The sequence below is a fragment of the Loxodonta africana genome, chromosome 8, assembly GCF_030014295.1.
Source record: "Loxodonta africana isolate mLoxAfr1 chromosome 8, mLoxAfr1.hap2, whole genome shotgun sequence".
In the NCBI taxonomy this organism is placed as follows: domain Eukaryota; kingdom Metazoa; phylum Chordata; class Mammalia; order Proboscidea; family Elephantidae; genus Loxodonta; species Loxodonta africana.
In genome coordinates, this window is record NC_087349.1 from 71733793 (window position 1) to 71748091 (window position 14299).

Genomic DNA, 14299 nt, shown 5'->3' on the forward strand with positions numbered 1-14299 from the left:
TTTCAGTAAATGTTGCTTTATAATGGCACCTTTTGAATTTTCATATGAAAAACTGGCCAAGTTAGATATTGTTCCATTATGCCATTCCTAGGGCTACATCTGTGAAAAACATAGATATTTACAATACAGTGGTAAATTTAATGGCTGTTTCTCATCTTTGAAATTAAATACTGATCATTGTCACAGGGTAAATGGATAAAAACTAAAGATGACACAGTAGAGTTTTGGCATCGAAATAATCTTTAGGTCCCCAAATCTGGCCTGCTAGCTGTTTCTGTAAAGAGAATTTTATTGAAACACAGCTACAGTCATTCTTTTATGTATTGTTTATTGTACATGGCTGCGTTTGTATAACAATGCCAGAGTTGAGAAGTATGGCTAAAAATATTTATTATCTGGCCCTTCACAGAAAATGTTTTTACCCCTGCTCTAAATATTTAATAAAGCCTTGGACAAAATATTTATTCCTCTCTTTTTAGAATTTTAGTTTTTGAAATCACACATTAAATAGACTTCCTCAAATTTTACCAGTGAGAAAGACAAAAGACTATGGATTTTGATATACTGCAGATATTTGAGCTCAAACTGGGAAAGTAAACAAGGGAGAAAGAAAAATCAACACATAATTTTGATTTTTTTAAGTTATAAAAACCATTGATACATTATTTGCTCCATTTGCTCAAAATTAAAAAGACAACCAGCTCCTTTTTTCTTTTCTTTTCCTTTTTTTTAACAAAGATAACAAATATAAAAATCTAGTCATAAACAGCCTTCAAAGTACAATTAAAAACCAACTGGAGGAATCCACCTTTTGAGGGGTTCATGGGTCAGGGACTTCAACACTTAAATACCGCCATGCCGTTGATTCCATAATAGCTACAGCGATGAGGAAGAATGTATACAGCAGATGGAATAGCCGATTCCATCCTGTCGCCATCCAAACTGTACTTTCTTCAGGATACAAGAACTTGCAAACGTCTCCATGACACTCAGCACAGATGTCTTCATCCCATGTGAAAAGAAGCAGTTTCTATGGCGATACCGGTTAAGTGCCTATCACGCTGCACTAATATAGTGCAAAAATGTGCTTTCCACATACCAAAAAAGACACAGGCAACCAGCTTGAAAATCAGGGAACGTAGAAACGTATTAACACGAGCAAATTCGTTTTCCCGACAATAACTGCTATAAAATACTAAACTGGAGGACTCTTTTCTTCTAAGATATTAGTACATGTCCAGCATTCATACTTTGGAGACAGACAAGAATAAAGTCGTATAAATGTTTTTGCCTCTGAAATGCAGGTCAATAAAGTTACCGTCAACTACCAAGACGCTGAATTTATTCAGTGGATTTTCTACTCAGTTTAGAGCCTATCTCTTATTCAGCATTAAAATTGCTTATTGAGAAGTACATAATTTGACATGATAATATGTATCATTCAATTGAGTATACATGTTATTATGCTTGACTATAGTATAGTAGAGATCTTGGTATAAACTCTTCATGCTAAAAAGTTACTAAGTGTTAACGCTGCCGACGGAGTCTTTCTTCCACCTGGCGTCCTAATCGGCCAATTCCACCACCATATTTTAGAGATAAAAGTGACTTTTCAGTTGGTAGATTTCAGAATAGATCACAAAACTCTCAGAATGCAGAATGTGTTCAACTAAATCTAGAATTCTCAGGGCTGATGGTCTATCTGCAAGTGGTACTGTCTTGGATATTCCCGTTGGTACCATGGTTTTCACTCCTTTCTTTATGATTTTTTTTTTTCTTTTTAAAAAAAAATTAAAATGCATTTTAATCCACACAGTTCGAATACCTTCCTGGCCTCTGGATATCTACTACAAAGTCAGAAAGACGAAACTAGTTGTTGCCAAGAAAAGTTGTATTTTACATGTCTGCATCTCCATCATAGGCTAACGTTAAAGGTTTCAGTCGGTTGTTTTGCCTTCTTTGGGGCTTCTTTGGCTTTTTGCTGTAAAAAAAAAATAAATTATAAAAATATTGGGAGAAAAAATCAATCTTTAATTGTAAAACTTATTATTTTAAATGAAAAAAAAAAACTAAACAAATTGATTGACCTGCATTACCTAAATTCAACCTTAAAAAACTCTTCAAATATTTTATTATCCTGTGGAAGATAAATTATTCAAATGGAATTTCTCTACTACTAACAACAGAAGGAACATGATAGGATAACCCTTTACATTTGGCCAGAAACCTTTATAAATAATACATATTAGGAATTACTATGATATCTTTCTCCAGAAGTAATTTGCTATGAAAAAATCTATAGTTCACCAGAAACCATATAAAGGAATGTTCTTTTGCATAACCAAGAAGAACATACTTGAGAAGATGACTTGGAGCAGTCCTGACTCATCTTTGGAAACTAAATGGCTCAGATTTGGTAGTTTTAAACCATCTAAGACTAAAGTCATGTTTATTTTGAACTTGCGATTAACACTAAATAAATATGGAATACTTATTTGAGACATTAGTTTGCTAATTCTCTGTTACAGTCAATTGAAAGCCCTCTGAAATAGACTAATTATATACCCCTTTAGATTTTGAAATATTTAAACACTTACCAAGCTAGATAAATCATGGAGACAATAAAGATAAGCAACACAAATGCCCCAGCTGCTACACCGTAAACCCAGGTCTTTAGTTTCCCATCTAGAAGAATGGATATTAGTCATTAATTTACATTAGTCTGGTATATATAAGACAGTGCTTAACTATGACCAATGACCAGCCAAATATGATCAAGTCCTTTCAAAACCCCAAATGAATATTGCTTAGGCACAGTTAATGGTTGATAGAAAGCTGCTATTATGAGTTAGATGCTGCTTCTTTAAAGAGAAATTATCAATGAAAACTGCATTGGAAAGTAATAAATAATGTTTGAGTTCAGATCTCAAACTATTCTGTCTAAACTGCTACTGCTTCATATCTGGACTTTACTTAAAACCCAATATATGTGGACTGCTATATAAACAATCTGTTCTCAGATTTTCATTTTATTTTGAAAATAGCAATTATAAGAAAAATAATGCAATTTAAAGAGAATTCTACAGTCTAGAGTTTATTGAGTTATTTCTACATCAAATATTGCCTTTTAAGTATTTTTGTGTTTTGTTTTGTTTTGTTTTGTTTTGTTTTGTTTTGTTTTGTTCCACGTGAAGTGAAGGTGAATAAAGTTAACATTTTTTGGAATTAAAAACCTTTGATCTAGTCTGCACTTAGAGAGTGCTTTAAAACTGTTTTGACAATATTATTTGCAAAAATAACCAAGCTTGATTACACAGAAAAGAATCTCTAACTTTTTTTCTCACCTTTTCTACTTCATGAGATCAGACATGACAGATGCTGTTCTTGTTTGATTTTCTGGTCTAGTTCTCTTTGAATTTCTCAGTTTTATGCTCAGAATAACTTCACACAGAAGAAGATACTACTAATGGCTTCGCCTAACTTAATTTGATTCACAAATCAAGGCCTCAGGGATGATTAGAAAAAAATAGAAAACTTCTGTAGTAAAGAAGGGGACACCTGATAAGACCTATATATTTACATTTTGTTTAAATCTGTACGGCTGTCTAAGGGTATCCAGTCAAAATCAGGGAGCGTATTGAAGCAGGAAAGTATTACCAACTCATTTAAAAGTTAGAATGATTTGAGCTTTATTTTTCTGGCAGAATACATTGTTACATACTTGTTTAATAAAGGAAGCCTTTTTTGGGGTCATTCTGAAGACACAGTAAAGTATACTTTTTCTTTGATGTTCCCCTGTTATTTTTGTCAGTGGGCATATTGAATGAGGAGTTTTTTTTTCTGACCATGAAAAACTTTGCTGGTTCTCACAGTTTAGGGATCTATCCTGTGGGAGCATCAAAAAGTCACTGACTAATTAGAGAATGTCCAATTACTCAAAGCATTCCTTGGGAAAATTAATACCTATTAAACAACATTAGCATTTCTGACCACAAAACCAACCCACTGCTGTTGAGCCGATTCCAACTCACAGCGACCCTATAGGACAGAGTACACATTTCTGAAGCTTCCAAAATAAAGGGCCGTTATCTTTTTAGAACTGAAAAGACAAAGTATATTACCCTAACTAAAGATTATTCAATTGTTCCATCAGATTTAGTAAAGTTATTTAGCTATCTTTCATAGAAAATGTGTGATGTCTATAATTTACAGCCATTGGTAGTATAGAAGACAGAAATTACATTAGTATTGGAGCTGCCAAATGCCTCCTGCTGCAGACCTACATTACTGAGGTTCCCATTTAAGTTCAAACGATTACCCCTTGGTGTTCAAAAAAAAAAAAAAAGTCCTTGAATGTCTTGATAGTCTTATTTGTTTCAGTTCTGAATGGCAATACACTTTTCTTTTAACTGATTATTTTCATCCTCAGATTTCTTTGCTCCAAGTGAAATATTATACATATAAATTTAGGTCCAAAATGGAAAAAAAGTACTATCTTAAAACCTTTCTCAGAAGAAAGTAATTTCATTTCTGCGAAATGTGAGCATGAGTGCTTATTTCATAATAGTAAAAATAATTATAAAAAGAATACATGGCAATATCAAAATATATATAGCTAAAGTAATAAATCTCTCATATAGAAATGTTTTTTTTTCCCCCCCAATCTTTTGGCATTGGCTAATGGTATAATCCAAGAACTCGACATCCACACTGTCTAACCACTTCACCTGGCCCAAATGGCTGTAGAAACCAGGTCCTTCCCCGTCCTGCTGGGTTAAGGGAGGGTTGGGTTGGATGCACTGCACGACTGGTTTTCACATCTCCTTTTTTGTCCTCCACGGTGGGTATCACCACCACGGGGATAAGTGTGCACTGCTCAAGTGTACCATAAGAAGACATGACTTCCGTGTACCCTTCTTCACAACTGCATGATCTTGTCTGCAGGAGAACAAGGAGACGTAATGCTATGCATGATCTCTGACAGCATGACAACACAGCTGACCTGAAGACAAGGCTTTAAAGAAGTATTGCTTTGGGAATTTGCTACATGCAATTTTTGTCTTTATATTAAACAGTACACAATTTTAGTACTATATCTAAAGCTATTCTAACAATAAAAGCAAGTGCACTTAGAACTGTTTATATGGATAACAGAAGAGGTGAAAAAAGAGAATTTTTATGCTTCAAGACATGCTTGTTTTGGAATGGACTGCAAAAGAGGTAGGGGGGTGACAAATGACGAAGATGGCTGGTCCATCCTAATGAGTTTGCACATACCTCGCTACAGTATGAGTGGGGTTGAGTACACGGGGGATGACATGACCTGTCGGCATCAGGCTGGCGCACCACTAGGCAGCCCCCTGCAGAACAGAAAATCACATTTTGACAAATATCATCTCTTGCTATGATAAAAATACTATGCTGTCATAGCCTGACACTTTGAATCCTGAACCACTTTGAGGATTCCACTGATTTCTCTGACACTGGTTAGCTGTGAAATATTTGGTTAACCTTGACCACTTTATTTAGAGATCTGAGGTCCTTCCTACCTGAGGGAGTGGGGCAGGGCAGCACAGTGCCTGGCACTGAGTAGGCGTTCAAGAAACATTTGTGGAAAGGAAATAGCTGTATAGTTGCTTTGAAAAAACATTAACTGTATACAAGCAATTTCTGTCTACAGTTCCTGCAAATAAAAGGCTGATTTAATTTTCTTTTAAAGTTAAAATTCTTTCTTGGTTGTGGAAAACAATAGTTTTCATGTCTCTTTGAAAAGATAACTCAAGTTTATGTGACCACCACATAAATATATATTTTATAATGCATATTTCTTTAAGAAAAAAATCACCATGCCTGCTAATTCAGGATATTTTTAGAGTACAGCAAAGAAAACAAATGCAGTTACTAAGTGGTGTGTTTGCACTATTGTTTTAGCTTGACATTGCAGCTATTTATCTTTCTTCTCTCTTCCTTGTTTTCGAGTACGGTAGCAACTATATGCAAGTTGTTATCAGTAAGATGAGAACAGATGTCATAAAGAAGTAATACTGGTGATGTGGAAGGAACTATAATTTCAAATCATACTTGTTCTGTTGAACAGAAGTTTAGCAACTTTTCCCCTTTATTTATGGAATTGATGACCCTCTGGAATTTAATTAATGGTGACTAGTGCTTCTTTGCCTTATTTCTTGATATTATGAACACAAATACAGAAAAATTATGGAAAAGCCGTCATTGCAATTGTAGTTAAGAGTCCATTTTGAAGTTATTATCATTAAACATGAAGAAAAATGAAAGCAACATCTTGAATTTCTTATAAGGACAGCTGTTCATAAAAGTAAAGCAACTGATCAAGGAAGACAACATACTTTACATGATTTTCTATTTCTCATATAGAATCTCATTTCTCCTAAAATATGGAAGAATAATGTATAGAGAGTTTTTCACAATTTATTTCCATATTTGCTCTTTTGGTGTCAAACAGCATGAGAAAAAAAATTAGGTATTTTTTATATTGAAAATATGATTTTCATGGGTAAGTCTTTTAAAATTGGACTTACCTTTGATTTGGGGAATAGCCCCAATAGCAGTGGAAAAATCACTTTTAAAAATACAGAAGAGGCAGAAAAATATTATTTGAATCCATAATTGGAAAAAAGAAAATATTGAAAACTACTTGGACCCTCTGAAGAAGCTGTAGACCTTTCTCTGAAAAGTTTAAAGAAGAATGAGGACATTTCATTTCTAAGATCTTAGCTGAGTGGATGACTCCCACAACCCCTTCCGGTTGAGAAAGGCTCTGCTTCCCTGCCCAGGGCTTTTTTCATTCCATAGCTCTTAAAGTGGTGGAGATGGGATTGAGTTTTCTCCCAGAAAATATTGTGAGAGGATGAAGCATTCCATGGTAGGTGTCTTGTCTTAGTTATATATGCATCCACTGGGAGTCACTATTATCAAGGGTTTCTTGCTAATACAGCCTTCTTGATTTTTACAGATTTTTTCTCGTGTATAAAGTCATGTCTTCCCAAGAATACAACTTGACATCCTGCTCCACCTTTCTTAGGAAGAAATGAGTAATTAGATTTGAATGAACCCAGGTACTTTAAAATTCAATAAAAAAGTTAATGCTTTTCAAAAAGCATATTGATCCCACTTTCTGTTATTTTATGAAAGCTGAATTTATAATTGAACATTATTCACAGACACCGAAATGCACATTACTTTTTTTTTCCGTAGGAGGGTCAAAGCAATGGCAGCCAGTCAGCAGGTCCCCTGGAGAGGTTAATTGTCAATATTCATGCTGTTGCTATGCTATGGAGATTCCTGTAGACTAACTAGATCTATAAAAAGAAGTTATTTTATGGGAGGCATTGGATTTTTCCACAACCCATCCGTCAGTTTGTTGTACTGTGGTGGCTTGCAGGTTGCTATGATGCTGGAAGCTATGCCACGTATGTCAAATACCAGCAGGGTTGCCCACGGTGGAGAGGTTTTGGCAGAGTTTCCAGACTAAGACAGACTAGAAAAAAATGCCTGGAGATCTACTTCTGAAAATTAGCCAAGGAAAACTTTATGGATCACAACAGAACACTGTTCAACTCGCTTGCTTTGGACACGTCAACAGGAAGGGTCAGTTGCTGGGGGAGGGGATCATAATATTTCATGAAGCAGAGGGCCGGTAGGGGTGAGGGAACTCCTAGGGTAAGGTGGACAATAGCTGCAATAATGGACTTGAACATGCTAGTGATTCTGGAGATGGCGAAGGGCTGAGCAATGTTTTGTTCTGTTGTATATAAGGAGGCCACGAGTCTGAGTCAACTCAATGGCAGCTATCTATCTACTTATCTATTAGATTTTGGGGTCTATGTGCCTGAGGCTGAGGTTGTGTTTCTGACCTTTGTTTTTTTCTAGGAAATTTGCAGGATGGTTCACTACATACCTGGAGACAGTCTCTTCCCCACGCAAGAGTTCTTTGGGATCCCTTGCATTTACTGGGCCCAGGAAAGGAAACTTAGTATTTGCAGATTAGCATAGTTCTCTGGGATATACTTGGGTCACAGGATAATCAAAAAGAGTTCTTCCTTTAGGTTTCTTCTTTGGATGCGTAATAATGTTTGTTTGGAACCCTAGCAGGTGAGCTGCTCCGATGATTTGGAGTTGAGATTTACTACCAGGTCTTCCCTATTTTGCGCATGGTCACTTAAAAAACTACTGTTTAATTAAAAATTTAATTAATAAGAACTCTAAACCATAGATTTCTGAATCCAACCACGATATCTGGACTCGTAAAAACTCCCTTTGTGCTATTTTCAGTTTGCACTTGTACTGCCTTCAAGGCACAGAAGCAGACACAGTCAACAAAACACTTTTTTTTTTAAGTAGTGAGTTATTAATACAGAAAATTTCTAGGTAAAACAATCTGAAAATTATTTACTGATAACACTCCTTATTAGAGTTAGTATTTTAATTAAGTTCTAGCAGCAATATCTGAAATAGCAGGGTGAGAGAGAATTTGAAACATTACACAATAAAAAACATTGTCATCGGTCACCAGACAGGTACACACCTCAGGTGTCCTGAATGCGGACCTGGTGCTGAGCGCTGAAAGAGTATTTTTCTGTTCCCTTCATTATTTTCCTTAACCAATTACATGTGTGTTATAAAAAATGTCCTTCAAACAACAAAGGGAAGTGGAAGGCTTACCAGTTACATTTACACCATCTGACCTTTGACACCAGACTGTTCGGGAAGAGCCCTTCCAAGCACTGGCCATCCATTTATACTCATAACACTGGCCATCTGTGTGGACACAATAAACAGAAGCATTCTGTTTCCCAGAAGGACAATCATGGGGATAAAGTGCTAATCAAATATTTATGAACTATTGAAATGTGTTAAGAACTACATCTCTGATGATTCAAATATCAATTTATTATTCTCAAGTTGATATAAAAATACTACAAAATTTTAGATATATACCTAAACCCCAATTGATTTTCCAGGTCTGTTGCCATACTATCTGATGTGAACCTGGACTTTTAATTTAACTTTTTTTTTTTCAGTATTTTTCCCCCATGTGAGCATTTAAGGCTAACATACAGACAAGTGCAAAGAATAGTAAGAAAAAAAAATCAATTATGTGATATGCAATTTTAACAAATATTACCATTTAGACATATCTGCTTTACTTTTCTTTTACGTGATGAATTAAACATAGCAGATAAATTTGATGTTCTATCGTGTTCTTTCCTGATCTGCTCTTCCTCCCTGTGTCCCGCCAATAAACACTATTCCGAAGATGATGTATGCCTTAAGTGCTCATGTTTTTTGTTCTTTTAATATTATATATATACTGAAGAGTATATGTTATAAACAGTATATATTATATATATGTTGTTTTTAGTTACCATCAGGTTGATTGCTACCCATGGCACCCCATGTGTGCAGAGAACTGCTCCATAGGATTTCTAAAGCTGTGACCTTTTGGAAGCAGATTGCCAGGCCTTACTTCTGAGGCGCTTCTAAGTGGGTTTGAAACTCTAACCCTGTGATTAGTAGTCCAGCTCTTAACTATTTACGCCACCCAGGAATTCTGTATATTATCGTATATATATTCTAAGTAGTCTTAAATGTTTTAAAAATGTATCATTTTTGATATATCATTCTGAAACAATGTCAACGTTACAGATGAGATAGTAAGACTAGAAAATAAAGTAGGAGTTGGGGATATTTTACACACTTTTTGTTCACCCAACTTTGTATTGTTCATATAAATAGGATTCTTTTGTTTTGGTAAAACTAATAATTAAAGCCATTCGAGTTTTAGTGTGTGTGCATGTGTACATGCATGTTTGATAAGAGACTTGAATTTTTAATAGCTATTTAGAAACAATGGTTTAGGCTTTCTCTTACTTCTTGATAAATTCTAATATTCTAAATTGCCTGTATTTAAGTTTTTACAGTTATTAGCCAAAATTATTCACAGAAAACTTAATTTCCTAGACTCTATTCTATTTGTAGTCATACTATTTGTGTCTTTTTCTTCATCGATTTTGCTATGAGCTTGTCTATTGGTTTTGTTGATTATCTCTTGCTTCTTTGCTTTCTATCTCAGTGGATTAGCATTTATCCGTATTGCACTTTTCCCCCATATGAGCATTTGAGACTAAGTCTTTTTTTTACTTCCTTGATGCATCCCACACAACTTTTGATATGTAATGCTCTAGAAGTATGGTTTTCAGTTTTTAATCCTGTGTGTCAATGGAGAAGATTTCTTTTGTAGTTTTGTTACTGATTTCTAATTTTATTTCATTGTCACTTTGGGTTAACAAGCTTCCCCAAACCCCGCTATTTCTTTCCTTGGGAGTTATTTCATTTATTGCAACACCTGAACTTTCTCTACTCCTTTACCGTGCCAGGAATTCTATTTACTTCTAGGGTTAACTTATCTGGCCCATTTGTTTTTTCTAAGCATTCTCCTTCAACATATTAAGCTTTCTCTCCTACTTTTTAATAATGAAGGTGACATTTGGCTCTTATTTGCTATTGTATGTCATATTTCTTCTTTGTTTCAGAACAAAAGCAAGAATGAGGGAGTTGTTATTGAGCCCCACGTTCTGTCTCAGATATCAGTTACTTTGTTCTCATTGAGGCTTCCTCTGTGTTTCCAAAGTATGACATTTTAATGCTCTGTGCTTCTTAAAAATGTTATCTATTTTCCTACATTGAGTATGGAATTCTACATGTGTGTACACAAACATAACACACATATATATATGCACACACGTATATGCTTATATGTGTTCTATGTTGAATTTAGATTAAATTTGTTAAGGATCAGTAATTGGATTTTATATTCTGAGAATATATTAATATCTCTCATTTAACTGTGTATTTTTAATTTTCTTTCTGTCACTTGCTTCAAAAAATTTGAAGAGAACGTTAAGATCATACATGATCAGGATTATTATGTGTCCAAATACAATTTGATCCTATATATATCAGCTGGCTTTAGCTCACAAAACTGGGAACCATTTAAAAAATATTTTACATCTAATTACAAAGGGTGACAAAAATTTTCTCTCTCTAAATCTTTAAATTCAGTATTTAGAATTCAATATCCTTAATTCAGTTCTATCAATCTCACATGAAGTCTTGACAAATTTGCCTAACAGAAAATTCTACGACTTATGCGTTTGCTTATCAACACAAAACTAAATCTATAGATTTCATGAATTTCAGCACTCACCATCACATGATTTTGTTTCTAACATCTGCTCTGGGCACAAATGTTGATTCTCTAGTTCTTGTATAATCACTGCTCTGGATCGGACCTGGATTCCACCAAAGCCAAGGTCCTCACCATTCACACAGGTCAGCTGACACAGGCTCCACGAGGACCATTCCTTCAAATAACAGTCACCTGAAAAGCACAGGTTTATAATTTCTACGATTACCCACAGAGAATAGCCAGCCAGATAGTCATTTTAATTCTACTCCCACTGGGTGATGTTTGTAGGTGTGCCAGTCATACATAATGTTCATATTTAATATTTAAAATGTACATAGTTCTATAAGTTTGTATTAATGTTTTTATTTTCTGAGTGGATGTTACTGCTGACTGACAGCAAATGTAAACTATTACTTGAAAGGAGCTTGTTCATTGTGATTTACCTGCTCTTACGAGACAACAACCCATCCCTTGTTATTATCATATTGTAAAAGGGCTTATTAAGCAAAGGATGGTATCAAAGGAAACCTAAATATATATAGAACTTGTCTTATAATAATTCATAATTTCATAAAAAGCTTAAACCCCAAGGCTGAGAAATCTGGTACTTTTGCTTTATCCATGTTTCTTCCCAGAAGAGTGGAGCTGGGACAGCTGATTGAGCAGCTGTGCTAACAATAATACTCTCCATTTTCCCTTTCTACATCTTCAATCATCCTCCCTTATTTCATTAATTATTTATTGAGGTATAATATACATGCAAAAAGTTCACTTATCATAAATACACAGCTAGCTGAATTTCCACAATTTGAATACATATGCCTGCAACCAACATTCAAATCAAGAAACAGACCATTCCCCAAACCTCAGAAACTTCCTTCATGCTTTGCATACGGAATCACATCATATGTACTCTTTTGTATCTGGCGTCTTTCAGGGTTGATGGGCATGTGGGGAGTTACAAGTTTTTCTTATTATGAATACTGCTCTGTGAACATTTTAGTTCAAGTCTTTTGGTGAGCATATATATGCATTTCTATTGGGTATACACCTAAGAGTGTAATTGCCAGACCATAATGTATCCACATAAACTTCAACCACTTTAAGGACAGGGAAGACTTAATGAAATATATCTTTCCCATATACCTCTTTATTTTTCCGGATCGACTGCTGTTTTACCTTATCAGAAAAGCAACTCTAGAGGGTAGAGTGTATCTTTTAGAAAAGTGAGAGTGAGAGGGAAATGGAGAAGGTATTTATAGCTATCGTTGGACCTGAAAGACAGTGTTGAGTCTATCAGAATCTTTACCTAATTTTATGACTTATTGTATAGATACGAAGGAGCCCTCATGGTTCAACACTTAAACGCTTGGCTTCTAAACCAAAAGGTTGGTGCTTTGAACCCACCCAGCAGATACGTGGGAAAATGACTTGGCAATCTGTTCCCATAAAGATTACAGCCTAGAAAACCTTATGGGCAGTTCTACTCTCTTATGGTGTCACTGTAAGTAAAAAATTGGCTCAATGGTTTTAAACAATATTATATAGATACAGTAATACAGACTGTATTGTACTGGTGAAGGGATAGGACCATAAACCAATGAAAGAGAATAGATAATTCAGAAATATACCTATACAAGGATGCATTTCAGTGAAGGAAGGATAGTCTTTTCAACAAATGGTGCTGGAGCAATTGGATAGTCATAGACAAAAAAAATGAACCTCACCTAAATTTTTATACAAAAATTAACTAATAATTGATCCTGGATGTAAATATAAATATTAAAATTTTAGAAGAGCATATATATAACTCAATAGTTGGAAACAAATTAAAAAAAAACCCTAAAAAGTCCAATTAGAAAATGGACAAAAGACATGCAGAACATTTCACTGAAGAGGATATATGGATGATAAATAAATAAGACCACGATGAGATATCACGATGCACCTAAGCAGCTAAAATAATACAATAGTGACAGAACCAAATGCTGGTGAGGATGCGAAGACACTGGATCACTTTCACATTGCTGGTTGGAATGTAAGATGGTACAGATATTTTGGAAAGAAGTTTGGCAGTTTAAAAAAAAAAAACTAAACATATAATTACAACACATTCCAGCAATAATATTCCTGGGAATTTATCCCAGAGAAATGAAAACTTACTCCCACAAAATGAAACAAAAAAATTGTGCATGAATGTTTATAATAGCCCCAAACTGGAAACAACACAAATTTCCTTTAAAAGATGAAACAAACTGTGGTGCCTCCATATCATGGGATGCTCCAAACCCACTGCCATCAAGTCAGTTCTGACTGATAGTGACCCTATAGGACAGAGTAGAACTGCCCTACAGAGTTTCCAAGGAGCTCCTGGTGAATTCGAACTGCCAACCTTTTGGTTAGCAGCTGTAGCACTTAACCACTATGCCACCAGGGTTTCCCATGGAATACTACTCAGCAATGAAAAGAATAAATTACTTAGGGACTTCTGGCCAACATGGTGCCAAAGACAGAAGCACCATGCCATCCCTCCACAGCAAAGCCCCGAAAAACTAAGTAAAACAGAGACAAATGTCATTCCTGGAACCTGAAGTCTCAAATGAAGGGATAAAGAACTCAGCCAAGCACGGAATGGAGTAAGAAACTGACAGAGGACAGAGAGCAAGGAGAGATACGTGCAGCACAGATCCACCATCTTGGACTCCTGTCCGGGATTGGCAGACAGGGAGCATGGGAAAGCAGCTTCGTGGAACTCTCAGCAGGCGATAGAGTACCCAAGAACCAGCGATACAAGCTTTCCTATCCTCCGCTCCCCCTGCTGCTTTACATCCAAGCTTCCTGGCTGGCTGCAGTGGCTCTGCTGGCCAGGAAGTGCAGCGTCTGTGCCACTTGGATTTGCCCCACCCACGTCGGAGACTGGCGGACTGGGAGGACGAGGAAGCAGCTTGACAAATTTCACAGCAGGAGACAGAGCACCCGGAAGGGAGTGATACACGCTTTCCTAACCTCCCTTTTGCTCTCCCCTCCTTGGCCTCCTCTGCGGGAGGTGACTGCTTTGGCTTCAGGCTGCTT

At 35.7% G+C, this 14299-nt stretch overlaps 1 protein-coding gene across 1 annotated transcript in view; it reads right to left on the reverse strand.

The window, feature by feature from the left end:
- Positions 1-577: 577 nt before the first annotated feature.
- The window catches only part of THSD7A (thrombospondin type 1 domain containing 7A), a 287180-nt gene continuing 273458 nt past the window's right edge, over positions 578-14299 (reverse strand). The window contains exons 22-27 of the mRNA XM_023544392.2: positions 11246-11419; positions 8701-8796; positions 5278-5360; positions 4728-4938; positions 2598-2685; positions 578-1981 (exon numbers count right to left, since the gene is read on the reverse strand). Of these exons, the coding sequence (XP_023400160.1) occupies positions 1897-1981; positions 2598-2685; positions 4728-4938; positions 5278-5360; positions 8701-8796; positions 11246-11419 (737 nt within the window). The 3' untranslated portion in view covers positions 578-1896. The remainder of the gene's footprint in view (positions 1982-2597; positions 2686-4727; positions 4939-5277; positions 5361-8700; positions 8797-11245; positions 11420-14299) is intronic.